This window comes from Periplaneta americana, chromosome 3, assembly GCF_040183065.1.
Source record: "Periplaneta americana isolate PAMFEO1 chromosome 3, P.americana_PAMFEO1_priV1, whole genome shotgun sequence".
Taxonomy (NCBI): domain Eukaryota; kingdom Metazoa; phylum Arthropoda; class Insecta; order Blattodea; family Blattidae; genus Periplaneta; species Periplaneta americana.
Window position 1 is genome coordinate 51767146 of NC_091119.1, and position 27443 is coordinate 51794588.

At 34.0% G+C, this 27443-nt stretch overlaps 1 protein-coding gene across 1 annotated transcript in view; it reads left to right on the forward strand.

The window, feature by feature from the left end:
* Positions 1–27443, forward strand: part of LOC138696022 (DNA polymerase alpha catalytic subunit-like) — a 110631-nt gene that overhangs the window by 26037 nt on the left and 57151 nt on the right. The window contains exons 6-12 of the mRNA XM_069820502.1: positions 1389–1529; positions 8309–8412; positions 11356–11506; positions 13855–14019; positions 16455–16646; positions 18625–18801; positions 21376–21586. Of these exons, the coding sequence (XP_069676603.1) occupies positions 1389–1529; positions 8309–8412; positions 11356–11506; positions 13855–14019; positions 16455–16646; positions 18625–18801; positions 21376–21586 (1141 nt within the window). The remainder of the gene's footprint in view (positions 1–1388; positions 1530–8308; positions 8413–11355; positions 11507–13854; positions 14020–16454; positions 16647–18624; positions 18802–21375; positions 21587–27443) is intronic.

The window sequence follows — 27443 nt, forward strand, 5'->3', positions numbered from 1 at the left end:
TTCTTGCTTAAGATAAGATAAATGAAATGTGCTGCCTATATGTCCCCATACAATTGTGGCTCAGAGAAATTAGTTTATTATATATACAGAATTATTTCTACTTTTCATTGTGAATATTCTAAATCCAAATAGTCTCTGGGCTGAGCCTGGTGTAGCCACTACTCTTAAGAAAGAGTACTTCGTTATTAGGATTAGCATTCCTTGTTGTAAACCCATTTGTTATTACACCTGAGTGAACCAGAGAAAATTTTAGTATGTTTTAACATGTTTGTCACCATTACATGGCAATATTGTGGAGATCAAATCTTCTTTACAAGGATTTCAGTAGATAGCGAAAAATTGTGTTCGTTTATTACATTTAAATTCCATTATGCTGGAGCCGTGTCATGATGGAATTCATTATTAATTGCAGTGCAATTATTCTATGCCGAAAAATAAATAAAGATGTAATAATACAATATTTCTAAGTCAATTATAATCAAATCACATATGTTTTTCTCTACATTATTTCTGACGAATATCTTTCATTTATTAAGGAACGAAGTTATTGAAGTTTTGCTAGTTAAATATTTGCGTGAAGCAGGATACCATACAACAAATTTTGATGCGGAAATAATGGCTATTCATATCTCACTCCAACACCTACTGTACAGAATAGATAAATTTCAAAATGCTGTCATTCTCTCTGATTCTAAAGCAGCATTATATGCAATAAATTCATATAAAATGATGTCAGTCCAAATTAAAGAATGTCACAAAATGATCCAACAACTTCAAAAACTACAGAAAAGAATTCAATTGCAATGGATACCTGCACATTGCGGAATTGCTGGAAATGAAACTGCTGACTTTCTTGCCAAAAAAGGATCCAATTTAATTCAGAATACAAATACAAGCCTACCTTTTACATCCATCAAAAGACTAATTAAAAATAAATATAAACTCAAGCAAAACCAAGCACTATGTACCAATGCCAAAGATAAAAAAATGGAGCATTTTATAAAAAAAAACAGGAATTATTCCAGAAATCCCACGTAAATCTGCAGTAGCAAAATTCAGACTGCTTACAGAACACGATTATTTGGCCAAACACTTGAATAAAATAGGAATTTACACAAATCCAAATTGCCCTCTATGCAACAAAGAAGAAGAAATGACTGAAGATCATCTACAAACCTGTGAAGTTCTACCTGATGGATCCACCACAGAGAAATATTGGAGAGCAAGAATGCTAATGGCTTCGTTGCAAAAGCCCGGCATTAGATAACAACAACAACAACATATTTGCGTGTAGCATATTATAGTCAGGTAGGGTTTTCTTCTCCCTTCCTCCAACTTGTGCTTGTATGCAGACAATAAGTTCATGCTGATTTCTATGCATGTTTCAGAATGGTGTAGCTGATCATGACTCAGAAGACATTGTTGTTGACTATTCTCCCCCAACTGAGGCTGCCGAACCTACAGAATCACAAGTTATTGATGAATTTGACTCAAATGAGTTGATTTTTGATGAAGCAGCTCTCAGTGAGGTGAGTAGTTCTTTGAAATAGCTGTGTACAGTAGTGCTTTGCAGGAAGTCTAAGAATACAGAGTGAACTGCAAGTAAAGTTATTAATTTCAAGGGGTTATTCTTTGAGATATTTCAAATAAAAAAGTTTAATACAATTTTGCACATTTTTGCTTTTTTTTTCGAGGTAAAAATTGATTTATATGAAACATTTGATAGCATGTTTTAGAAAAGTCATTGATTTAATTCTCAATATGCTCAGTCAGTTTGAGACAGCAGTGTATTATGACTAAGGAGCAGATTCCTATGTAATTAAATATTATTTTTGTATGTGATAAAACACAATTAACAAAGTTAAAAATTCCGAACATGAAGTTTCAAGTTTAAAACCCGAATTTTATTTCACATAAAAACACATATTTTCACAAAAAAATTATGTAAATACATATTTTCAGGAAATCTGTTATAAACACATAAATCTTGGAGTTTTTTTTACTTAAATAAATTTTTACAAGAACTTTTAAATATTTTAAAACTAAATCAATTATATCACTCAGAAGTACGTTATCTTTTTAAGAATTCTTGGTTGCTTGGTGTTTCTAAGCTGTGTGGTGTATCCGTGATCCATTTTCGTAATAGTATCGCCTCAAGTTCTGAGAACTGCTAGGCAGCATATCAGTGTTATTATTAGAGAATAAATTAACATGGACAAGGAGGAGAGATCTTGCAACACATAATTAGGAATGTTTATTGTTGCTGAAGATGATTTCATTCCATGCTTTGTTTGTGAAACACAACAGATAAGAGCTCAGGTATGAATATTATTTAATTTAAACAAATCTCTCACCTCTCGCTCATGTCCATCAAGTAAGGCAATATGTCTTGTGATTCCCTGTTATCGGGCTTCGTCAATCGATATCGTTCAAGATATACTGAAAGATGGTTGTTTAAAAAACGATTTGGCTTTCCTATTAGCAAATCTAAGCTTTTTGTGTGACACCATAAAAAAACTCGAAACATCCAAAAACCTGTTGTGTGAAACAGGGAGGTGTGTGCCTTGAAAATTAAACTAGACTCGCTAACAAGTTCAGAAGTACAAGTACTAAGGGACAAATTCCAGAATGTGTTTGGGAAAAACAGTGGATATAAAAACATGTATAAAATTGCTCAAGTATTGGAGGGTGTGCCTGTAGTGAAATTGACGGTGTTAAATATGCACATCTGATGTCCTGTGATGTGGAAAGATCGTTTTCACAGTATAAGTCGTTGTTCAGAGATAATCGGAAGCATTTGTGATGGAGAATTTGGAGATGACCTTTGTTGACTCAAGTGTGGTTGGTGAGTACCTAGTAACATTTTTTTTTCCAAGCTAAGTTTTGTAAGGTATTTTTATCATATTTAAAAGAAATATTTTTTTTATTTTTAGCAAATATTTTCATACTTTTTAGCACATAAAAAATATATATATTTAAAATTTTAGCACATAAAAACCCACTCCCTAATTATTACAATAAATGATTCAAAGAATTTTTGGTTTTGTCTTTTAAATGTGCAGAAATTTGATCTGAACAAATGTAACTTTTAGTTTTGAAAAGGAATTTTAAAATGTTACATAACAGGATCAAATTTCTGCACATTTAAAGGACAAAACTGAAATTCTTTTACTCACTTATTGTCCTAATATACTGCTCTCTTAAATTGACTGAGCATATTGGAAATTAAAACAATTAAACATGCTTTGAAATGTTTCATATAAAATATATTTTATTTCGAAAAAGTAGGCTAGCAAAAACCGAGCAAAATTGTATTAAACTTTTTGGTTTGAAATATCTCAAAGAATAACCCCCTAAAATTAATGACATTACTTACGGTTCACCCTGTATTTCTTGAATGTGACACGGGACAAACAAGCTTCTTGACTAATATATATAATTGTCTCATAACTAGGGCCTGGAAGTTCGGAGATTTCCAAGATTTTACATCAGCAGATAAGTTGAATCCTATAGATTCAAAATCCTCTATTCCACTTTCACAAATTAAAGGATTTTGACAGTGATTGGTGGCAAATAGATTTTTCAACTTAACAGTGACTTTTAACAAACCTTTTGCTTTAAATTCAGTGTTTTTTTTGTATTAAAACTATATAAATCATTAGAATTTATTATTAGCAAGCAATATGTGGGCATAACTCAATTCTGAATAAAATGGTCTTTAGAGGTTTTGGAATCTAGAGTATGCAGTTATTATATGTAGTATGGATTATCAGTTTCTAAGTTATTGAAACATGATCTTATGTTGGATATAACTCCATATTTTAGAATTTCGCAAAAATACATAATATTTTTCAGTGTGTTAACATCTATACTGCATTTTAAATAGTATTCTCTCGTGAATAATTTCAAGCGAAAAATTGTTCGGGCCGGGTATCGAACCCAGGACCTTTAGTTAAATGTACCAACGCTCTACCAACTGAGCTACCCGGGAACTCTACCAGACACCGATCCAATTTTTCCCTCTGTATCCACAGACCTCAAAGTGGGCTGACAACCGTCAAGCAACCAACATTGAGTGCACACTTAACTCTGTGTGACTTAAATTGTGGTTTTCTGTTAACGAACAATGACGTGTATTATGCAAATACATTTGCATAATAGATGTCACTGTTCGTTAACGGTAGCGTTCCCAGGTAGCTCAGTTGGTAGAGCATTGGTACGTTTAACCAAAGGTCCTGGGTTCGATACCTGGCCCCGGAACAATTTTTCCCTTGAAATTATTCAAATCAACTTTATAGGGAGTTATACCTGAAAGCTCAATTTGCAGTACTCTCTCGTTATTTTAAAACATTGATCTTAGTCATATTTACCATCACATGAACACAAGCAGGCGGCTGAAGGGCGATGGAATGTGGGAATCCCCATGTTTATTACGAAACCAGCATTGGAACACCATGCATAAGGTTGAATAGAATACTCTCCATTGTTTTTTTATTAAGTAGATTGATTAGTTTCTCCCAAATAAGATAATTTAAAAGTTTGTGGTTACCAAGAAATGTAAGAAATGGGAGAGATTCTGAAACTTGAGACTTGTCTGTCTCTCTGTAGAATGCTTGATGTCGTTTAGATACACACTAGTGACGCAGTATGAGGTGGAAGGTATTTTTTCACGATACAGAACTATTTTGAGGAGTAAGACTCATGTGGTGGTATGATTTTAGTTGGTACTACTTTTACTTCAGCTTCTGTACTGTTACAGGAGATGTGATTCATTGATATTTATTAGAATGCATTTTTAAGGTCATAATTGCATGCATTTTTTTTTCCTGCAGAGGAAAGGTTCCTGCCAAAATCTGTTGCCTCCTTTCTTCAAGGCAGAACATTAAAATAAAGATGTTTTAAATACTCTTTATTATTTTTTTTTAACACTTAGCACTTAAATATTAATTACACCTGAAAAATGTGAAAATAGGTCAAAGAAAGCATAACAAATATCTTAAAGAGGGAAAGGTTTATTACCAAAGAAGAAAATCATACCTAGAAGAACTTTAATGTAAAGAAAACATACTTTAAGGGATATCTGAAGTACATGTTTCAGGATTGTCTTCATTGTATGTATCCAATGCCTACCCACTTGACTTGTGTGGTTTGGGTTGCGGATAGATGGCAGGACTTTGACCCATTTTCAAGTTGCACACCATTTCAGGGGCAACGCTATGCATGATATGTATTTGTGAAGAGTTATGTCATGTACTAGGGTGAGTGTACAGGCTTATCATCCCCATCCAACAAACAAATAACTATTAACAGTGACATATTATGTCTTCTCTTCATATGCACTCCGGAGAGTTCTGGGATTTAACCCAGGTCCACAATCTAGTGATTATAAGTTGTGCACTGCCACTTCTCCCAGTTCTGAGGTAAAAATTTTACATACTGAGAATCGAACCCCTGCCTGGCTAGTCTGGAGACAGACAGCATACCATAGAGCTAACTCAGCAGACTGGATTGTCTTCATTGTAGTTACTACCATCATCATTGTTGCATTTGTAGTCATCATCATCACTTTCTTGAGATACCACAAATCTGTCATGGTGTCAATGAAATTGTCCTGTTCTCAATAAAAGTATTCCACACCTTTCATATGCTTGAAGGCCCTTCATCCAGTTCTCAGTTTTCACAGAGAAAATAGTTGTATTTAAAACATTTTCTTACAATTATGTTCCATGGTAAACTCTGAATTTTAGAAGATGAATCCTTTGTTCAGTGCCCCAATTAATTCAAAGCCTCTTGGAATTGAATGATGTCAGTTACAGTACAGTTATGTTAGCATTTTTTTAGGGACTTTTAAGTTTCTTTTCATTTTTCTTTTATTCTAAATACTTATATTTATAATGTACTTTTTGATATGCACATGGGCTTTACAATCCTCTCTAAAAGTTGTTTCACTGGAACCAAAGGTCACCATCATATCTACTTCGATAATTGACACACAATTTCTCCCCTGTATAAATGAATGCCATTTACTTTGCCTTCTACTAAATATCACTGGTCAACAAAATTAAACATATTTTTTGTTAAAAGATAAAGAATGGATGATTCTTATAGCATTTTATGCTCGACCATGCCGAAATGTAGTAATTATACACCTGGTAGCAGTCCTTTAATGCATGTCATTAAAGTACACCTACTCATGAAAGTACAGGTGTTCAGCCAATGACAACTCAGCTTATAGGTGTTCAGCCAATGACAAGTCAGCTTTGTACCGTTATAAAACCGCAAGTATCGATTATTCTCGGATATGCAATCGAAAGAGAATTAGCGAAAAGTCACGGAGGCTGGAAATCCAATACTGTCGCAGAAGGTTATGTTCTGTTACTATAATAATTAGCGTTAATTGTAAATAATATTCAAATAAATTCAATTTGTCATCTCGTTTTTCAATGTCGAATTCAATAATCAAGGTTATATCAAGTTTAACGGGATTACATCAAGGTCAATGACATTATTGTTCCTCGGAAAAAATCAATACTTTCGCGTCTGTGCACATCTCACAATTCACGACCTAGAACAAGGTCACTTCCGATCTTGTCAGATACAAATAAAAGGTATACATCTGAATAATTTCAAGTTAGAAATATAGTCGAGCATAAAAAGTCGTATGAAACTCGCCTATAATGGTGATTAAGAAGCTCGTATGAAAATTATGAAACTCGCTTGCGCTTGTTTCATAAACATCCATACTCGCTTCTTAGTTACTATCATTATAGGCTCGTTGCATAATGTACTATTTCGTGCTGATTTCAGATCTGTTTTCAAAATGTTTCTATCACCCAGGTTTTTGAGCAATTATATGAAGTGTACTTCAGACTTTTCTAGTATTGTTACCTTGTGACATTTTACCTAAAATCATATTTATTTACCTAAAATGTGTGTGAAATAGATTTTAAGCTATACTTCGCTTGAGAAACCTCTCTTTTGAGTGTTCAGCAGTAGTCTGACAGAATATTTGGGCTCCATTTTTCCTGGTAGCGCCTTTCCATTTCAGAAAAATCCTGCCCATATTTGTCGCTCACTACCCGAAGATTTTGAAGAAAGAAAAAATAGATGAGAATCCAAGAAGTTATTTTGAGAGGTACATAACACCCCATCACGTTATAGTTCTGAATCAGCTTGCTGACAAGTTCTCTGTAATTTTCTGATCTATAGTTCCTGGAACGTAACAATCTGTTGAATGATCCTTAGGTTCTCTACATATCATTGGAACCGGAAAGGCATATGACCGGACCCTTTTAGTCAACCAGTTAGGCTAATAGAATTACATTGAGCACAACAGATTTCAGGGGCCCAGTTCCAGTCCTCATCTGATTTGCAATCAAAAGAATGCTCGTAAGCTCTTTTAACTAATGTAGTAAAATTCACCTGTGTGCTTTCGAAGTTAATTAATCACAATTGTAACAAAAATTGTTTGTGATTTACACAGTATTTCGAGGTATGTTTCACTTTATACGATACTTTTACCACTCTTAAAATTAGGACAAAGAAAACATGGGTTATGAAACTTGTTTCATGATTGTAAATTTCAACTCAACTAAGAATTTATATCAGCTTTCACAGTCTTATGAAGAATGAAATTCATTTTTATGAATTCTGACTTCACAAGCAACAGTGATCTAAAGTTACAGGTCAATTGTTAAAGCAATAAAATGAAATATTTGAAATATTTTCTTTCCATTAGCATGTTAAGGACTGTATATAGCAATAAAAATAAATCAATTTTTCTAAAATTATAAAAAAAAAAGTGGTGGGGGGGTAGAAAAATTCTGACTTCATTTTTGGAATCGTCAGATGACATTACATAAGAAACAACAGAAATTGTATGTTTTAAAAAAATCAATGTTGACCGTGATACAGTAGGATCAAACATGTAATCACTAGTACATCAATCAGTAAATCCATCATTGCACTTACTCGTATAACATTCGAAGAGTTCACAAAGTGACTGAGAGATGAGACGGACACATCAAGGACAAGTAATAAGGGGCATTGACTTACAATAGTGGACGAGGAAAGTACTTTTAAATCACGTGTGAAGTTGGGTTGCGGAAAATACCAACAAGAATTCGTGACAGTGTAAACAGTTAAATGAGTGGAAGCTTGGCGGGAACTTTGTATATAAAGTTTTTGGGGCATAAACTTCTGTGCCCTACTCATAACATCTCTCCTCAGTGATAGATGTTTAAATGTATACAGTCTATGAAGCATGCTAAGTTCACAGTGTTGTACATTGTTGGGTGTTGACTTACAGATGGATTTGAACTGCCAGAAAGGGGAGAAAGAGAAAGAAAACTTGTTGAACAAAAGTGAGCAGCAAGTGTCAGCCTCACCACACTCGAAACCTGCAGTCAATGGGTAAGTTAATTCTCTCTTTTTACTTTCTCTACATATAAAATGTTTAAGATCATAAAGTTTCAGTGAATGTACTTATTCCTATACTTACAGCGTTCAAATACATTTTGATTCACACACTGCAGCTTTGCTCCTGAAATGTTAGCTATTTTTTCTCATATGTTGTTTTGTGACATCTTCGATTTGAGTCCACACCTGTGGAGTAACGGTTAGTGCGTCTGGCCGCGAAACCAGGTGGCCCGGGTTCGAATCCCAGTTGGGGTAAGTTACCTGGTTGAGGTTTTTTCCGGGGTTTTCCCTCAACCCAATACGAGCAAATGCTGAGTAACTTTCGGTGCTGGACTCCGAACTCATTTCACCGGCATTATCACCTTCATTTCATTCAGACGTTAAATAACCTAGATGTTGATACAGCGTCATAAAATAACCCAATAAAATAAAAAAAAATCTTCGATTTGATTTCTTGTTCAATACTGATCCTGTAGCTTTGAATTTTTGACTTTTATGAACTGCTGTCATATTAGGTGGATCAACCTCAGGAAATCATTCCTGAAATTTTCCACTACACTGGACAGGTGATTCCTTTTACAGCAAATGAAAATTCTTTGTTTGGTAGTAAATCTCCGAACCATGTGGTAAATAGTAGACGTAAACAGAGAACTTAAAACCGCACTGCACACATCTCTCAAAACTATTGGACTCGTGTATTATGCTGCCGTATCATTGTTTGACTACTCTGCTTGTGCTTGCATAACTGTTGCCATTGTATTCCTCAGATGTCCAAGCAAAATAAATGCACTGTAAATTCATGCGAATCACTGTGTTCTCACCCATTAAATGGGAGAGTGAATTGTTTTCATGTAGGGAAAGAACCTCTCTGTATGTTGAGTTGCTTTAAAGGAAAGTTGCAGTAATAATATATATACGAACAGTTGATAAGTTTTTACTTAGGGGATAAATCTATTTTAACAGTAGCATGGATTACTGAAGCTGTTTTTATAGGGACTGTGAAAAATATTGGGATTATCAGAGATCAGAAAAAGGTCAGTGCCATAACTCAGGTGTAAGGAAGGATCTAGTGTCCTGATGTGAGGATGTAGTTGGGTGTTGTTTGGAATTCCATTTCGGCTGATTATCTAGTTGGGTTTTCCCCTACGTTTTTCTCAACTGTAATGTGAATGTCAGGTAATTTCTGATAAATCATTGGTTTCGTCTTACCGTATATCTTCTGTCATCAATTTCACAATATTAAATAACCTTGCAGTTGACATACTGGGTGTTCATTTCAAAGTGTGTCATGACGTTACTGTTGTGAGTCAGCGATTTGAAGCGAGTTTCAGCTTTTATGTAAGAGAAGTTGCCTATTAATCAAGGCGTTCAATCTGAACTTGAGAACATATATGGTATACCTTGAACGTCGTAGCAACAGATGGCGGTCTGTAAAGTCTGTGTGCTACTATAACCTCTTTCGAACTGTGTTTTGCGCAGGCAAGTAATACGCAGGGTATTTGTTATCATCGGTTGCATACGGCAACATTCCACAGTACAAATCAAATGCTCCGTGTCAATATTGACCGTCGATGTTAATGTCAACAAATACGTAAGTAATCGTCTTAACCCTCTCCCCATATCCTGACAGTACGTGTTTCCAAACAGTTCACATTCCTGCCATTACAGGCATTACTGTACGTATCGGTAAGTACTCTTCAGAGTGAATGCCGTACTGCTAGGCAACTTCTCTGGCACATAGGTAATACGCCTCTGCAGAAGTGTAGGAAGATTGAATTCTCTAGGCTCATCGGCTAGCCACATGACGACATACAGTGAGCCATGACACACTTTGAACTGAACACGCAGTAGTGTCGTTAAGTAATTAAAAAACACATAAGAGCATTGTTTGAGAGAAACTTAATGATGATGATGATCATCATCATCAAATACAACATGGTTTAGGCCCTTAGGCCTGTTCCATTTCTAGGAAATCAGAACTGTTCTCTCCATCTCTTTCTGGGCCTGCCAAGATCCCTTCTACCAACTGGCTGATATAGGAACATCTGTACAGGAGTGCGGTTTATGTCCATTCTCATCAGATGTTGGTACCACTGCTGTCTAGAAGAGTCTATGAAGTCAAGAAGACTTTGTATTTGTAACTCTTCACGAATTTCACTATTTTTCTTCTGATCTTTCAATCTGTAATAGCAAGAGATCTTAATAATCTCATCTCCGCCACCTCTATTCTCTTGAGTTGTTACTTGGTCAGCTCCATATGTTAACAATGATATTGCAATTGTCTTATAAAATTTCGGTATTGTTTTCTTCCGGACTCTTTTCATTAGAGTTCGTTTCATTGTTCCCAGGAGCTGTAGAAATCTGGAGAATTTAGTTTCTTGGTCGTTTGGTTGGTCATATGTAATATTACACCCTAGGTAATTAAAATTTGAAACCTTTTCTACATTAATATCATTGATTGAAATTTTGGTTCGTTTGGGTTGAGATCTTATGAATACGAAAATTTTTGTTTTCTTTGTAGATACCTTCAAATTGTAATCGAAAGCTATTTTATACATGCTGAATACTGCTTTTTGTAGATTGTGTTAATTATTATCTGAGAGGATCAATAAATCATCATCAAAAAGCATACAATTTAGAGGTGTTTTTCCGATAAAATTAACATTCAGTTGTGCTTCCCAGAAACTTAATGATAAATGTCATATTTTATGAAGAAGTAATTTCTCGTGTTCATTTGAATTTTATATCAATTTAGAGGAGAGGAAAAAACGCAAGTGATCGAATGAATTCAGTGAACAGAATATTTACTACCATATGATTAAAATATTCTCACCTGACTTTCTTCAATTTCAAGTTATATTTCCATAATGATTCGCAGTTTTATATCTGAAGTTTTCTTTCATTTACAAGCTTTTGTATTCTCGCTTTTGACTTCAGAGTCCTCAAGCCAAAGGCGAGCATAGAGGAACAGTTGCCTGCTGTATGGGAAGCAATGGCGGGTGCAGGTGTGAATAACACTGCTGCAACTGCTGATGTGAATGTTGACCTGTCACAGCTACCACTCATCACCACAGAATCTGGGGAAAAGGTTTGTGATCCTTGTCTTAGTTCAAAACTAGAATATTGTTGGAACTACTATAGGCCGTCTTTCCAAATTTCGAAAACATAAATCATATCTAATATAACAGCAACTTCTGGAGAATCTTTAAAAAGTAATTAGTTGTGGTACAGTAGAAACATTGAATATAATTTGTGAGTAATGTTCAGTGGAATGATTGTTTAAATACTAAACTTTACAATATCATTAAAACTTTCCTTAGCAAAATGAGGTAAATTCAGAAGTGAACGAAAAATAGTTAATAAATTTTGCCTGTTATAACTTATTGTGAAATTTACTTATCTTTTGAACAGCTACAGCATGCCTTTTTTATTTACTTCCTTTTGTAGCTGTGTTATCAGTTCCCCTTATGTGCCTCACACTGTACACACTGGCATCGCAAATTAACAAATTAGGCCTACACCGAAATAAAAGGAATCAGTCACTGCACTCACACACCTACAGGCATTTATGCCAGAAATAGTCTCATATGTATATATATATGTCTATATTTTTTTATTGTTATTTATGTATATTGGCTGGAGAGGGCGTCCTGCACGTATAAGACCCTAAAACGGCCTCTGGCTCAAAGCCAGAAATGTCAATAAACTACTATTACTACTACTGCTACTGCTACTGTTTTAGTTAAGCTATACAAGTACTATAATTAAATTTACAAGCATAAACAATTCCTCAGTTATGTAAAAGCCCAGATTACATATACAGTAAAACCCTGATTATCCGTCACCCTATTAACCGATTGGTGGATTATCCGACTGTCTTTCTCGCTCTCAGAAAAAAATATGAAGTACTGTACATTACATTAGTACGAATTTTTTTCTACAGAGTCTTTTTTATAAATATTTACCCTTACATTATGACTGTACTGTTTAACTTCTATGAAAACTATCTTCTACAAGTGTCAAAAGAAAACATGTTGTACTACGGCAAAAAGTGCAAGTAATTGGGTGATTTAGGAAAAGAGAAAATGTGGTTCATCTCACATCACAAGACGAGATATTAATTACAACTGTACGCGATTTGGACTAATGAAAAACAAAATATAAACTGTATAAAATTTATAAATGTACAGCATGAGACCTCTACTATTTCTATCTTTGCACAGACAATCATCATAAGGAGTTTCCTTAGCTATTAAAAACCCGTCGTTGAAAACCCGACTTAAGTACAATAAATAATGTTTGGTAACTGACTTACCGGAAAATCAAACATGAATTGCAAAAAAAAAAAAAAAAAAAAAAAAAAAAAAAAAAAAAAAAAAAACTGAAATTATTAAACTTCTGATCCACTACCTAGCGTATTAAAAGAAAAGACCATGGAGGAAATTACGAAAATATTATGTACTTTATGAAAACTTTTTATAGTACGGATTATCCGATTTTTTCGATTAACCGTCCACCCCACCCCCTTCATTACCACGGATAATAGAGGTTCTACTGTAGATTGCTCATTCCTATGTTAAAATCGGTTGCACTTTGAAGAAAACAACTGCCAGGATCGCCACCCATCCGCCGTAAATGAACACGAGATGACAGTACAGTCGCTAATGCAATTCAAATGGGAGTTATGATGTGACTTGTTATGTAACAACTATATGGCAGCATAGTAAACCTGACAAAAGTTGTTACCATCAAAGCCTATAACGCCGAGCAATCTGGGTATATGTGACCTAGGGTAGAAGGTATAAGTATGCAGAAATTTGGTTAATTCTGTTCTAAACATTTTTTCTCATGATCCTTTAAAGCTTTAAGATAATTAGGCAGTGCATTAATACCTTAATAGTGAAGTCGTGAACTCCTTTTTTATAACAGCTTAGGCTAACAGAAGGTAGATAGAGATCTGATTTATATCTGGTATTAAAATTATGAATGTCTTGATTAGTACAGAATGTATCTTGGTTTTTAATATAAAATATCAGAAAGAAAGAATGTACTCACAAGGTCAGGTCAAGATTTCTAAATTTTGGAAAATCTTTTTATATGATGTCCTTTTATGCACACCAGCTGTTATTCCTGTATCTTTCTTTTGTAAAACAAAAATGTGTCAGCTTCAGACAAGTTGCCCCCGAATAAATCCATATTTCATTACAGAAGAAAATATGCAAAGTATGACATTTAAATGTGTTTATATTGCCAATAGAAGATAAGGATCTTGATGCATAACACACAGAGCTCAATTTAGGAATAATATATTGTTCAAGTGATTATCCAACTCTATATCAAGAAACTTTGTGCTTATAGATTCTTTTAAGTGAGCTCCAAATGCTATAGAATCTTCAATTTATGATGTACATATATGTTCTTCTGTGAATATTGTAGGTTCTGCGGATGTTCTGGTGGGATGCATATGAGGAGGGCTTCAAGCAGCCTGGTGTTGTGTACTTGTTTGGCAAAGTATGGATTGAGTCTGCGAAAGCTCATGTCAGCTGCTGTGTTGCTGTGAAGAATATTCAGAGAAGAATTTACTTGCTACCTCGAGAGAAGGTGGGTTCAATTTGCCATGTAGGAATTACAATTCTCATTTTGTAGTCCAGAGAAAGAACATTGAGAGTTCATATTTAATACATATTTGCACTTTTACCCCATAAAGTACTATAATCAACTATGAAAAATTTGGGTTCTTGGTGCATCCTGAAGTTGGTGGTTTAGAGAGGTTCCTTACAATTGGTGATTATTCCTTTAGTTATGTTCATTGTGATTTCCATATCCAAACAGTGTCAGGGGTGAAAGTTGTTTGCAAAGTCACTGAAATGTGACTTTGCAGACAATGATAATGAGGGGTAGAATGATGTCTGGGATAATTTTAAGGGAAGACTCCACTGAAAATCATGAAAATTTTTCCAAATTTTTTTAGCTATTTCACTTATTCAGAATTTATATTTTCATACCCCAAATGGATTCAGCTCAATTCTGATTACAAATACTCATATGTTTACACTTTTTAAATTAAGGCTGGAAGGGGGCGTGGAATTTAAAGAGCTGTCAAAATTGTTTTTCATCGAAGAAATCTTTTTTAAAATTTCTGATTACAAATCTAGTAACTTTTTGTTGGCTCCCTGAAGTTACTAGATGAATGTAGCGGAGGAGAATAGTAATTTACATAAATATTCATTTTATTTTCAAATCTATTTTTCTGTGTTCATTTTTGTTGATTCAACACCAACTTTCTTATCCCAAATATTACTCAATCTGGATGAAATTTTTACTGCAAGTATTTATGAGGTAGCTGCATGTTTCTATGCATTTATTTTGTGAGAAAATATTAATAAAATAAACTAGCAGCATTAAGAAAAATATTAATAAAATAAACTAGCAGCATTTCTCACAAAATAAATGCATAGAAACATGCAGCTACCTCATAAATACTTGCAGTAAAAATTTCATCCAGATTGATTAATATTTGGCATAAGAAAGTTGGTGTTGAATCAACAAAAATGAACACAGAAAAATAGATTTGAAAATAAAATGAATATTTATGTAAATTAATATTCTCCTCCGCTACATTCATCTAGTAACTTCAGGGAACCAACAAAAAGTTACTAGATTTGTAATCAGAAATTTTAAAAAAGAATTCTTCGGTGAAAAACGATTTTGACAGCTCTTTAAATTCCACACCCCCTTCCAGCCTTAATTTAAAAAGTGTAAACATACGAGTATACGGGGTATGAAAATATAAATTCTGAATAAGTGAAATAGCTAAAAAAATTTGGAAAAATTTTCATGATTTTCAGTGGAGTCTTCCCTTAAAGGCAGTAACCTATGATACCTAATTATTTCTTCTCTATGCATGTTAGAACACGAAGTTAACTGCAGTTTGGGGTGTGTGTCAAAGCATTCCTAGTAGAATAGAATTCATAATTAGTAAATCGTTTTTTAATATCATTACTTACGGAGATTTTTATGAGTTTTGCCTTGAAGAATCTTACAGAATGTTAGCTTGCAGTTTCAGTTACGATTAAATGGTCGTATAAGAAATTCTAATCAATGAATATATTTCCTCGACTTATGATGTGGTTACATTCTGATGAATCTATTGTAAATTAAAAATATAGTAAGTCGAATATCAACATGACATGATAAGTAAATAATTACCGTAGCTAACTAAATACCAGTAATTGAGAAGCAAATAAATATAAGTTCATGAGTGTACATTACTGTACAGTATAGAATATGTTTTACAGTGCATTAACAGTGCAGTATAAGTTTTAAGTCGAAATATAGTAAGTCAAACCATAGTAAATGAAGGAACATCATTATTAACAGATGTGAAACGGAGTATGGGTGCAAGTGTATGTAATTCAGATTATTATATATATTTACTGGTTAATAAAGAGCCTTGTATAGGTACAGTATTGGCAAAAAAAAAAAAAAACCGGAATGACGGAATAATTAAAGTCCCCAAAATGAGCCACTGTGCATGCCACACCCACATTCACAAGATACCGAGTAATCTATTGAAATTGTTGTAGTTTCGACTGCTGATGTAGTCCATTTCGAAAGCCATTAGAAAATAAGCTGGTAAAATTCATGTTCTGGGAATAATAAGTTAATTAAGTAGTAAAATATCACTGCAATCGAAAAGTATTGGGAATAAATTTGAATAAGGAACAAAAAAAAGTTTCCTTCCCAGGCAGGATTCGAACCACGAAAGTCTTAGTTACCAGTCTATCATGGCTCTGGAGTGAACAAGGCTCTGAAGCCAGCTACAAGGGTCGGTCCGGTTGTTTTTGCCACTACTTTACATAAAAACGGAAATTCACTGATAATTCATGGCACGAAAGATAAGTAGTGGAAAAACCAAATACTAAGATACGGTTAATTTATTGATTCCTTCATAACATTATAGCTTGACTTCTTATGTTCATAAGGACTGCATTTTATTCATAACTAACATATAATATTGATGATGTTCATGGCAGCATTATGACATGAAAACGAAGACAGATAAAGAGGAAGAGGTGACCATGATGGACGTGTACAAAGAGTTCAACGAGAAGATAGCAGAAAGCCACAAAATCCTGCAGTTCAAGTCTCGCAAGGTTGAACGCAACTACGCATTTAATATTCCAGGAGTACCTGTCAAGTCGGAGTACCTGGAGGTTGTGTACCCTGTAAGTAATGGGAAGGAAAGTTCTTTCCATGACATTGATTCTTACAAGAAAGGAGAATTAAAAGTAGTGGTTTCAGAGAAACGTACACGAGCAGACTGACCAAAATTTTGGCATAATTTCTAATGAGAAATGTTATTACTCATGGGTTTCATACATTTGTTGCGGAGATGTACTGTAATATAATACCAATTTGTAATATCTTTCACAGCTCTGATCTGATTTAGCTTTTGTATGTTCACAGGTTGTCTCATGCTTGCTCCTTTTTTGTTTAGGGGGGATTATGTATATAGCTGAATCCAAAATTCCCAGTTTGCATAAATATTCATTACGATAGATGTGTCCTATTTCTAAATTAACTGTTGCTACTTCTTCCTCGGTTTAAATACATTTTCCTTGCAAATTTCTTGTCCAGTGGTTTCTTCTCATACCTTAAGGTACGTACATACTTAGCGAACAAACAACGAACGAATGATGAAGCAAAACTTCGTTGTTCGTTCGCTGTTTGGAGCAACGTTCAAATCATCAGCAAATTTCAGAAAACATTCACGTTCGTTGATTGTCCGCAATAAAAGCAGACGGAAATATAACTATAGGAAGCGCAGCCATTGTTATTATAGGCAGTTTAACAAAAAGAAAGTTAAAAAGCAAAAGGCGATGGTGGCAGACGCCACTCTACGAAAGTCACAATCAATATAGAGGCACTGACTTGCTTCATGATTTACGTCTAATGGAATCGGAACAATTTCACAACTTATGTCGCATTTCAGAAACAGACTTCGAAATATTACTGTGCAAAATAAGGCCAAAAATTTCCAAGAAAGACACAGGCTGGCGAGAAGCAATACCTATTCAGGAAAGACTAGCATTAACATTTCGATATCTCGCTACAGAAAATTCGTATACAAGTTTAATGTATTTATTCCAAGTATCAAAACAGCTAATTACCAGGATTGTTCCAGAAGTATGTACAGCTATAATTGAGGAACTGGAAGATTTTATTAAGGTATGACTGCAAGACAGGGGAAAGTTTCAGTACACGGATACCTCACTGACAGTAATTATCTTAAAATACTAAAAAGAGAGATTTGTCTGTTGAATGCGCATCATGCTTATGAAAAGGCACTTTTCAGTGCCAATAATTTATTTTGTGACTACAAGGTTGGAACTTTGTTTTTCTGGGCGTGAATTTGTCCAAAAGGAACGACATATGTTCATATGCGAAACAAGTTGACTCATACACTTCATCACTCCCCATTCCAGATCTTTTTATGGACTTCTGTCTTTCCCTCCGGAATGATGTCAGTAGGGACTCAATTTTCTTTTTGACTTCTGGTCCCTACAATAAACAACAAACATGTACCCACTGAAAATAAATAAACAAAAATAATTTTCAAATTTTGCATGTGTTTGACTCGCCTATCTTGCAGCTGAACATCTTTCCAATAGCTTCCCAAACATCATGTTTTCTTACTTTATTGTGGTAAGTAGGATGCTTGGGATTCCATGAAGTTTCCTGCTCCCTATATGCATTAATAAGAGTTATAACAGCGTCTTCTGTCCACTCCAGTTTCGACATCCTGTTGGTGAAATTGAACTAAGCGCTGCATTCTGTTACGAACTACCAACTAGTGGCAAATTCCGCCCACAACGAATACAAACTTCCTTTGATGTACCGACGAGTGATGGATCACTTCCAAGGGCAAATCAAATGATCGGTTTGCCTTTGCTGCGACGTACACGTACCGATTTCAATCACCGAATGCAATCGTTTGTCATTCGTTCGTTGTTCGTTCGCTAAGTGTGTACGCACCTTTACACGAGTTTTGTGTAATAACAGTAGTTTTATTGCATTTCATTTCTAATGTTATAATTTGTTATAATAATGACATTTTCTACTTAGAATACAAATTGGAATGAGAAATATTTCTGTATTAAGTGTAAAATGAACAACCATAACAAGCATTGATTGTTTGTGCAGGCTAATCAACCAATGGTACCAAGTGATCTGCAGGGCGAGACATTCAGCCATGTGTTTGGCACCAATACAAGTGCACTGGAGCATTTGCTGTTGGAGCGTAAGATGAAGGGACCTTGCTGGCTGGACCTCAAATGTGTGCAGCCTGTCAATAGTCCTGTCAGCTGGTGCAAAGTCGAGGTGCGTGTCAAAGATTCAAAAGGGAGATGTCTGGGCTGGTATTTTTATTATTTAACATTTTCAGTTAATACTCACGCTATAAATAGGGGTGTGATTTTTTGGTATTAATGATATACACGAAATGTGTTAAAAACTTAATTCTTTGCATGTAAAATGCAATTCCCTTAATGAAAGTACAAAATTAAGTGGAATATATCCGCGAAATTAATAGAAATCAATGAAATTACTTCAATAATCATGATATTTTCAATAAAAAGCAGGTTTCGTGGAGAATTCGCACGAAAAATGACTCTGTCTTCCAAATAAAACGTAAATTTTTTTCGTTACAAGATATACATGAACATTTCTATATATTTGATCCTTCAGCAGTATATGCCTGTGACATTTGGCAACAATGTATGCATGGTTTCAAGGAGTACTTCCAGGGAACAGCGCAAGCAGACAACAGTCATTTCTCTTTCCCGCAACAACTGCCTTTCCATTTAACATGGAAGAAGCATATTTTGCCTGTGTGAGAAAATTGCTCCAAAGTCTGGTATTTTGAAAAGGCTTAAAAGATCTTTGTCTATATCTTGTCTCTTGAATGTATATTATGCTTTTATCCATTCTCATTTAATGTAAATGTCATTTATTTGGGGACATAATATGAAAACTGCTTTGAGATCTTTACAAATTGTTCAAAATAGAGCTTTAAGAAATTTATTGGGTTTTCATTATTTGACTCCAGTTAAATATCTATATCAATTTTCTTTTGTTCAACTAGTTGAATCAATTATCAAATTAGGTGCTGCTATTTTCATGTACAAAGTTATTAACGATTTAATACATGGTAATATTATATTTCAGTTTAATAAAGATATACATACTTATTTAACAAGACAAAAAGACAATATATTTTTTCTCATCATAGCTCAGTAACTTATGGAACAAAAGGACTTAACCATTTTTTAACAATAACTTTTAACCAACTTCCTTTAGAACATAAACTTTTACCAAATTGCCGGTGTTTTAAGAATTGTTTAAAAATACGCTTTTAGGAAGATTATTTACTTTAATTCTCAGTTGATTTATTTATTTATTTCATGGTTTCAAACTTTTTCTTCTTTCTGCCCAAAACTTTGTTATTTTATTATTTGTTCTTATTTTGCTTTCTTTCTTTCATAAATTCTTGTGTTATTATTTGTTTTTCACAGACTGTAGTTTCATTACTTTTTCAATTACATTGTATAACACATGTATGTGTTCTTGTATAGCCCGTACATATGAGTTATACTCGTTGGGGCATACTCAATAAATAAAAAAAAAAAAAAAAAAAAAAAAAAAAGGCAGTGCTGTCACCCCTCGCAGTCGAATGAAATTGAATTATGAATTAATGATGCAAGCAATTTTCTGTTAGTTTGAAAAGGATTGTTTCAATAATAATTTTTAAAAATGTTATTTTACTATGTGATATCTAGGGAACTGATCAAAAGTATGTTCCAATTCCTCATAGAAGCTATCCTTTATATGGTCGTCTTTCTCTTCTGTAGGGGCGTGAGCATTTATAACTATGATGTCGCACCATCTACCCTTAAGTATTAAATATGATAACCTGTCACTGATAAATTCCACCTTTTTTACTGCTGATTTTATTCTTTTATGAACAAAGAATCCTGTTCCTAATTGGTGATTATTGTTTCCTTCCCCATAATACAACAAGTAATCTCCTATTTGTGATATGCCATTCCCATCTAATCTAACCTCTTGTACTCCCACGAAGTCTATTCTATATCTAGCTAGTTCTTTTGCTACTAATGTTACCCCTCCTGTTCTATAAAGGTGCTTAGGAAAATATTTGGGGCTAAGCGGGATGAAGTTACAGGAGAATGGAGAAAGTTACACAACACAGAACTGCATGCATTGTATTGTTCACCTACATAATTAGGAACATTAAATCCAGACGTTTGATATGGGCAGGGCATGTAGCACGTATGGGCGAATCCAGAAATGCATATAGAGTGTTAGTTGGGAGACCGGAGGGAAAAAGACCTTTAGGGAGGCCGAGACGTAGATGGGAGGATAATATTAAAATGGATTTGAGGGAGGTGGGGTATGATGATACTGGATTAATCTTGCACAGGATAGGGACTGATGGCGGGCTTATGTGAGGGCGGCAATGAACCTTCGGGTTCCTTAAAAGCCATTTGTAAGTAAGTAAGTAAGTAAGTTATTTTACTATATTTAAGTTTTTTTAGGGTGCGAAATATGCCCGAAATTGCTTGTTTTTTTACGAAATATTAACCGAAATTAAAACATTTTTTAACTGCCGAAATCAGGGTAAAATAATCACCATAAATTCACACCTCTAGCTATAAATGACATTAATTAAAATCATTTTTCAACTTCTGTTTACATTAATTCTACGAAGCCTACAATTAAAAGAATTACGTCTCATTCTTGCTTTAGTGAATTATTTAATAGAAATAAATATGTGAAAATGGAAAGGGAGATTAATTTTAAAGACTGAAAATTTATTTTCATTTTAGAAATTAATTAAAAAAACTTCAAATAAGTTTGTCATGTAATCTCTTGCAGGCATTGGTGATGAAGCCAGAACATGTGACTTTGTGCAGTATAGTTCCAGCACCTGCACCACCACCTCTGGTGGTGGCCACACTTAATATGCGCACAGTGCTACACCCTACAACCGGTCAGAACGAGGTCGTCATGCTTGGCTGCCTTGTACATAATGCCTTTCATGTGGACAAGGCACCTCCACAGCCTCCATTCCAACAGCACTTCTGTGGTTAGTTCCTTATGTTGTTCCTTCAGGGTTGTATTACATTTGTTGGGTATTCAAACTGTGTTTGGAAGACACTGAGCTGTCATATTTACAGCATCTTTCTATATTGACAGCAAAATATCTAAGTAATATAAGGGTAGAGCAGTTAAGGTTTCAAGCATATGACAGAAAACGAGGAAGAACAAAAGATTGTATCAAAATTCAGAGGAATTCATTACTGAAATATTAAATGATTCATTCTACAGTCACCTTCGGTAGCTTAGTCGGTATAGTGTTGGCCTTCTTTATTCGAGGTTGCTGGTTCAATCCCGGCCAAGGTCGATGGCATTTAAGTGTGCTTAAATGCGACAGACTCATGTCAGTAGATTTACTGGCATGTAAAAGAACTCCTGCAGGACAAAATTCCTGCACACCAGCAACGCTGATATAACCTCTGCAGTCGTGAGTGTCGTTAAATAAACCATAATTTTTTTTTTCATTCTACAGTTACACAGTAAGCCAGTACATGCTGGTAATATAACTGTCTCATTCTCGTTAATACAGTGTAACAGCAACTGATTCTGCATCAAGTTATTAAATATATACATTTTAAGATGTATGTACCTACCCTTATATTCAGGATCATCAGGTCGTAGTTCTTACTTAATAATAATTTTATATAACTTCAATGAATATGATCTTTCTCATATTAGAATAAATTACTGTACTTGGTCCACTCGTGAAACTTTATAAACTGTACAAGACTCCATAATGTCATCTACATGGGCAGGCTGAAGAGAAGTAGGAGTATATCTTTCAGAAAAAAAAAATTGTGGAAAGTTTTGCAACTCACAAAATAACTAAAGCTGGAGCTGCAGAGTTGGAAAAATAGGATGTACAAAAGACTCTAGTGACTTGCATGATTGAATTAGAAGATTTCTGAACCATCTCATTCTCAACATCAAAATACAGAATTCGCAGTAGAATTGAAATCTAACATAGACATATGGAATTATTAAGAGAACTTCAGATATCTTACCTTGTACCTAGATTCCAAATCTATAAAAATACGTACAATTATTACCTTAAAAACCTAGAAATATACACTAATAAATTAAAACAAGAGTGATTTTGTTATCAAAAGTCGGAAATTAATTAAGTTCATTGTTTCTTATCAGGACTTGTAAAACTTCTTTTACTTCATATCAGTGGTGCACTCACAGTGGAAGGACTCATTCCCCCCATCCCCAAATAAAAAAAAAAAAGGAAAGGAAGGGAGAAAGAAGAAAGCTTTTTATTGTCGTGACATGTCTGTACCCATTATTGTGGAAAGTGTGTGATCTTTGAAACATTTACCACATTTTCTCGAATATCCCACACACTTTTTTTTCCGAAACATACAAGTAAAAAATACGGATGCATGGCTTATTCGAAATGAAGTTGGCAACATTGCCCGATTTTTCGCCCATGCAATTCCTAAGGTGGTAGCACTTGCCATTATCTTCCCGCGTGTGAATTTCAATTCTTAACATTGTTAAATGGCATTTTAATTAATAGTACATGTGTCAGAATAAAGTTAAAGTTTAGTTTGTATGTCTTATATTTTCAATTGTTCTGTGATGCTTGAGCATGCATATCACTCCCTTTTGTTGAAAAGATATGAGTAGTAGCCTAGATCATATATACTAACAGATAGCTCTTTTATATAGGCTTTAGGGTTTGCAGTTGAGGCTGGCTTGATGTAGTTCAATAATCGTCAACAGATGGCACAATGACCAACACCATCACGAGACACGAACTCTGAACCGGTCTGGTCGGTCTAAATCGATTATTTCTTGCTTACGAGATATTCTCGTAAGCAACGGTATGTACTGTCGACAATTGATGACCATGGATAAATATTATTGGCCTATATGACCTAGGCAAGTTCGGAACGAGGGAGTTCTAATTATAGTTGTCACGTGGGCGAAGCGGAGAGATAAGATAAAGTACGCCTTTGTATTGAATAGAATACAATGCAGAGTCTCGCGCAAAGCCAATCTACCTAGAATTTTTAGACCATGTTATAAAGTTATCGGTGGGCTAAATTATGATTCGTTATCTCTTCTGTTTTTATATATTTGTCGTGAATATTATTTATATTATCAACTGAGTGTATAACATAATTTATCCGTTAATTGATATTTCACTAATGATAAATCCAAAGAACAATGGGAAATAGGGACTAAACACTGAAAAATAAATAAAATAAGAGAATTTGACGTTCATAATTATAATGTTGTCGGAGTTTTGTTATACTTTACTTTGAATTATTTTAATTTGCACCACAAAAACTTATGAAAATTAATGTTAACATTACCTATTTAGTTATGATAGTAGTATATTGGAAAATTTGTGCAGATAGCCTGATTACAATATATAAGTAATCCTATCCTAACCTAACCAATGGTAGTCTTGTTTATTTCAGACATGTTCGTATAATTATACAAAAACAAGAATAATCTAGTTTGCAGCCTGTGATATTGTCTCGTTTACAGTATTATATAATATACATATTACGATATTTACTAGGTACTTTAACAATATATAGCTAATAATATTATAAAATATACAGGCCTAATCCATTACCAAGAAATAGCCCTTCCCTCACATGTTCAATACTGTTTACCTCAAAAGGCCTTCAAACCTTAAAAACTATTAGAAACTGGATTAAAATAGTCATGTTGATGTAGGCCTACAACATTACATTTTTTGTCACTACTCCTGATCCCATTCTAACAGTTTCAGGTTTTGTAATTTGTAACAATACTAACAATACTGATGGGTCATTCCATAGTCACACACGTAACATTTTCGAAGTAACTATGATCTTCACAGGATATTTAATCAAATACTTAGGAGTTCATGAAAGACACATCACTGTTTTTTAACGTAAGCATTCCAAAATATAAACAGAAAATCATAATGAAAAAGAATAATTAATAATGTAAAAAATATTAAATATTATATGGTGTGACACATGAACATTTTCTTGCCACTTAATTTATTACCAAAATGGAAAATGTTCATATTATTGTGCCAAATGTCATAAATGCATTTAGTTGTTTTTGAAACAATTAAGACATTTGTGAAGTACATGTAACTGCTAAATCGCATACTTTAATAAAAATAACAGTGCCATTAACAAATAAAATATTACAAATTATATTGTGACACACGAACATTTCTGTCAAGTTGATTACTAATCTTTTCAAATGCATATAGAGATTTACCGTATACACTGTGCCTACAGTTGTTATTATACAAAGCAACACTTGATTACACTAAAGTGTCCACACCTGTGGAGTAACGGTCAGCGCGTCTGACTGCGAAACCAGGTGGCCCGGGTTCGAATCCCGGTCGGGGCAAGTTACCTGGTTTTTTCCGGGGTTTTCCCTCAACCCAATACGAGCAAATGCTGGGTAACTTTCAGTGCTGGACCCCGGACTCATTTCACCGGCATTATCACCTTCATATCATTCAGACGCTAAATAATTTAGATGTTGATACAGCGTCGTAAAATAACCCAATAAAAAAAAATTACACTAAAGTACACTTTCAGATTTAAAATATCCACGGTTGTTTACAACTATATGTGGTGATATCTCCTGTGTAATGTCACGTAATAAATACATCAATATAGGCTATCCACTTTTTCTGCCATTTGTAGTACTTCCCTTTTTTTTAACAACACAGACGCTTTAAATTCTTCGCCACTACAAGCTTTTGTAACTTCCTCTGCTTATCTGACGTCTTTTTTTAAATTGATTATTTAACGATGTTGTATCAACTACTAGGTTATTTAGCCTCGATGGAATTGATGATAGTGAAATGATATTTGGCGAGATGAGGTTGAGGATTCGCCATAGTTTACATGACATTCGCCTTACAATTGGGGAAAACCTCGGAAAAAACCTCAACCAGGTAACTTGCCCAAATCAGGATTTGAACCCGAGCCCACTCATTTCACGGTCAGATGTGCCTACCATTACTCCACAGCAGTGGACCGAACATGGGTTATGTACATTAATTCTTTTGACTTTCGGTTAGCTTTCTTAAGAATACGCATAAAGAAATGTAGTGTTTTCCAGGCTATCCTTGTAATATTAGTGACTTATTTCAACCAGTTTGTTACTAAAATATATACAGTACCTAAGTGTTTACTTGTGACACTGGTGATCCATTTAATTGGTATATGAGACGAATTTAATTTCGTGTTTTACAGAAGGATACATATTGATTTACTTTTGCTCACATTGATTTTAATTTTATTTGTTGTAGTCCAGTTTTCAATAACGTCAAGCTAGTTTTGCAAGGCGGTGATATAAGATTTATCACTAATTTTTTCTGTATATTATACAGTCATCCACGAATAACCTTGCCTGAGAAGTGACATTTCTATTCAAATCCTACAATAATTTTCAGTAAATATTTTGCATCGAGAAGCTATTATACATTTAATTTTACTTCTGAGACCAGTGAAATATATGCCAATTTTATTAGAAAGGTGCATGTATAATTATCCAATAGCATGATATTATCTGCAACAAAAACTAAAGGGCATGAAAGAAAAGAAGAAAACATTAATGCTGTGGTTCTTAGAGTTCCATTAGAGTTACACGTTCATTGTCCACTGAAAATTGTATTTCTCTATTGAAGTGTAAAAGAGAAACTCTCATAAATTATGTCAGAAACAAAGAAAGGCACCACCCAAATATGTGGGATAATTAATTTAATAATGTTATTACCGGGACTTGAAAAAAGCAATCATATGTAATAGGTGGGGAAAAAAATACTTTTTAATCGCACTTCTATAGTTCGACAATGCTGATTATTCAGAGTTTTGCCTGACAGGTGAGCTACCATAAATTCCTTGAAGTCCTAGTTATTACTGAAGCCAAATGTGTGTCTCTTGTCAAGAGTCCATTTTATTTATACTTGTTAAGACATCATTCATAGACTAGTTCCCGCTTTCAGTTTTGATACTACATACACTGAAATTAATCTATTATTATTCGTCCTATTTATACATTTATATTGAATGATTCGGTCTACCTTCATAACACATCTCATCAACAATACTCGATAAGAGTTGAATTAGCTTCCATGCTGCGTTGTATTTATTTTGTCATGTTCCTATAGCAGGAATATTAAATAGGAATTCCTTAAAACAGATTTATATTCACTCCTATGCCTTTATATAGAATACCAGTACATATACTGTATTTCTTAAGATTTGGTTACTTTATAAACAGTATGTTAGTGCAAGAACTCTTTTTTTCATATTTAATAATTCTGGCATGTGTCAATAAATATGCTTGAGACCTCTGTCTCTCTGAATTACTCTTTACTAACTGGAAACATATTCCAAATTTATATTTTAAAAAAGTATTAAAATATCCTCACAATTTAGAGCATAACAATTCCCGAAATAATCATCCTACATTAAATTATTAAGATAAAAATGATTCAATCTATCGCTTGTAACAATACCTTTATGGTCCTAATAAATTAAGAAATAATTTACATCCAACAGATTTATTTTAAAATGGCCTGCAGTTATTATTTTGAATTTTATTGTACCTTAATAAATTGAGTTAAGGTACAATAAAATTTCATCAAGTTTCAAACAAAGTAATTCCATCTTTCCAACAGGGGGACAATAAATACTTAAAGTAATGCTAAACTCGAAAAACTTATTGATGCAACTTAATTTCATATTCTATACCACTAACACCAAAAAAAAAAGTGTCCTATTGTTCATACTGATTCAAGATGAATAGTTTCTTAGTGTTTGTCCATTCCACTTTTTTTATTGTCCTTCCCATTTCTATTTCTCTCA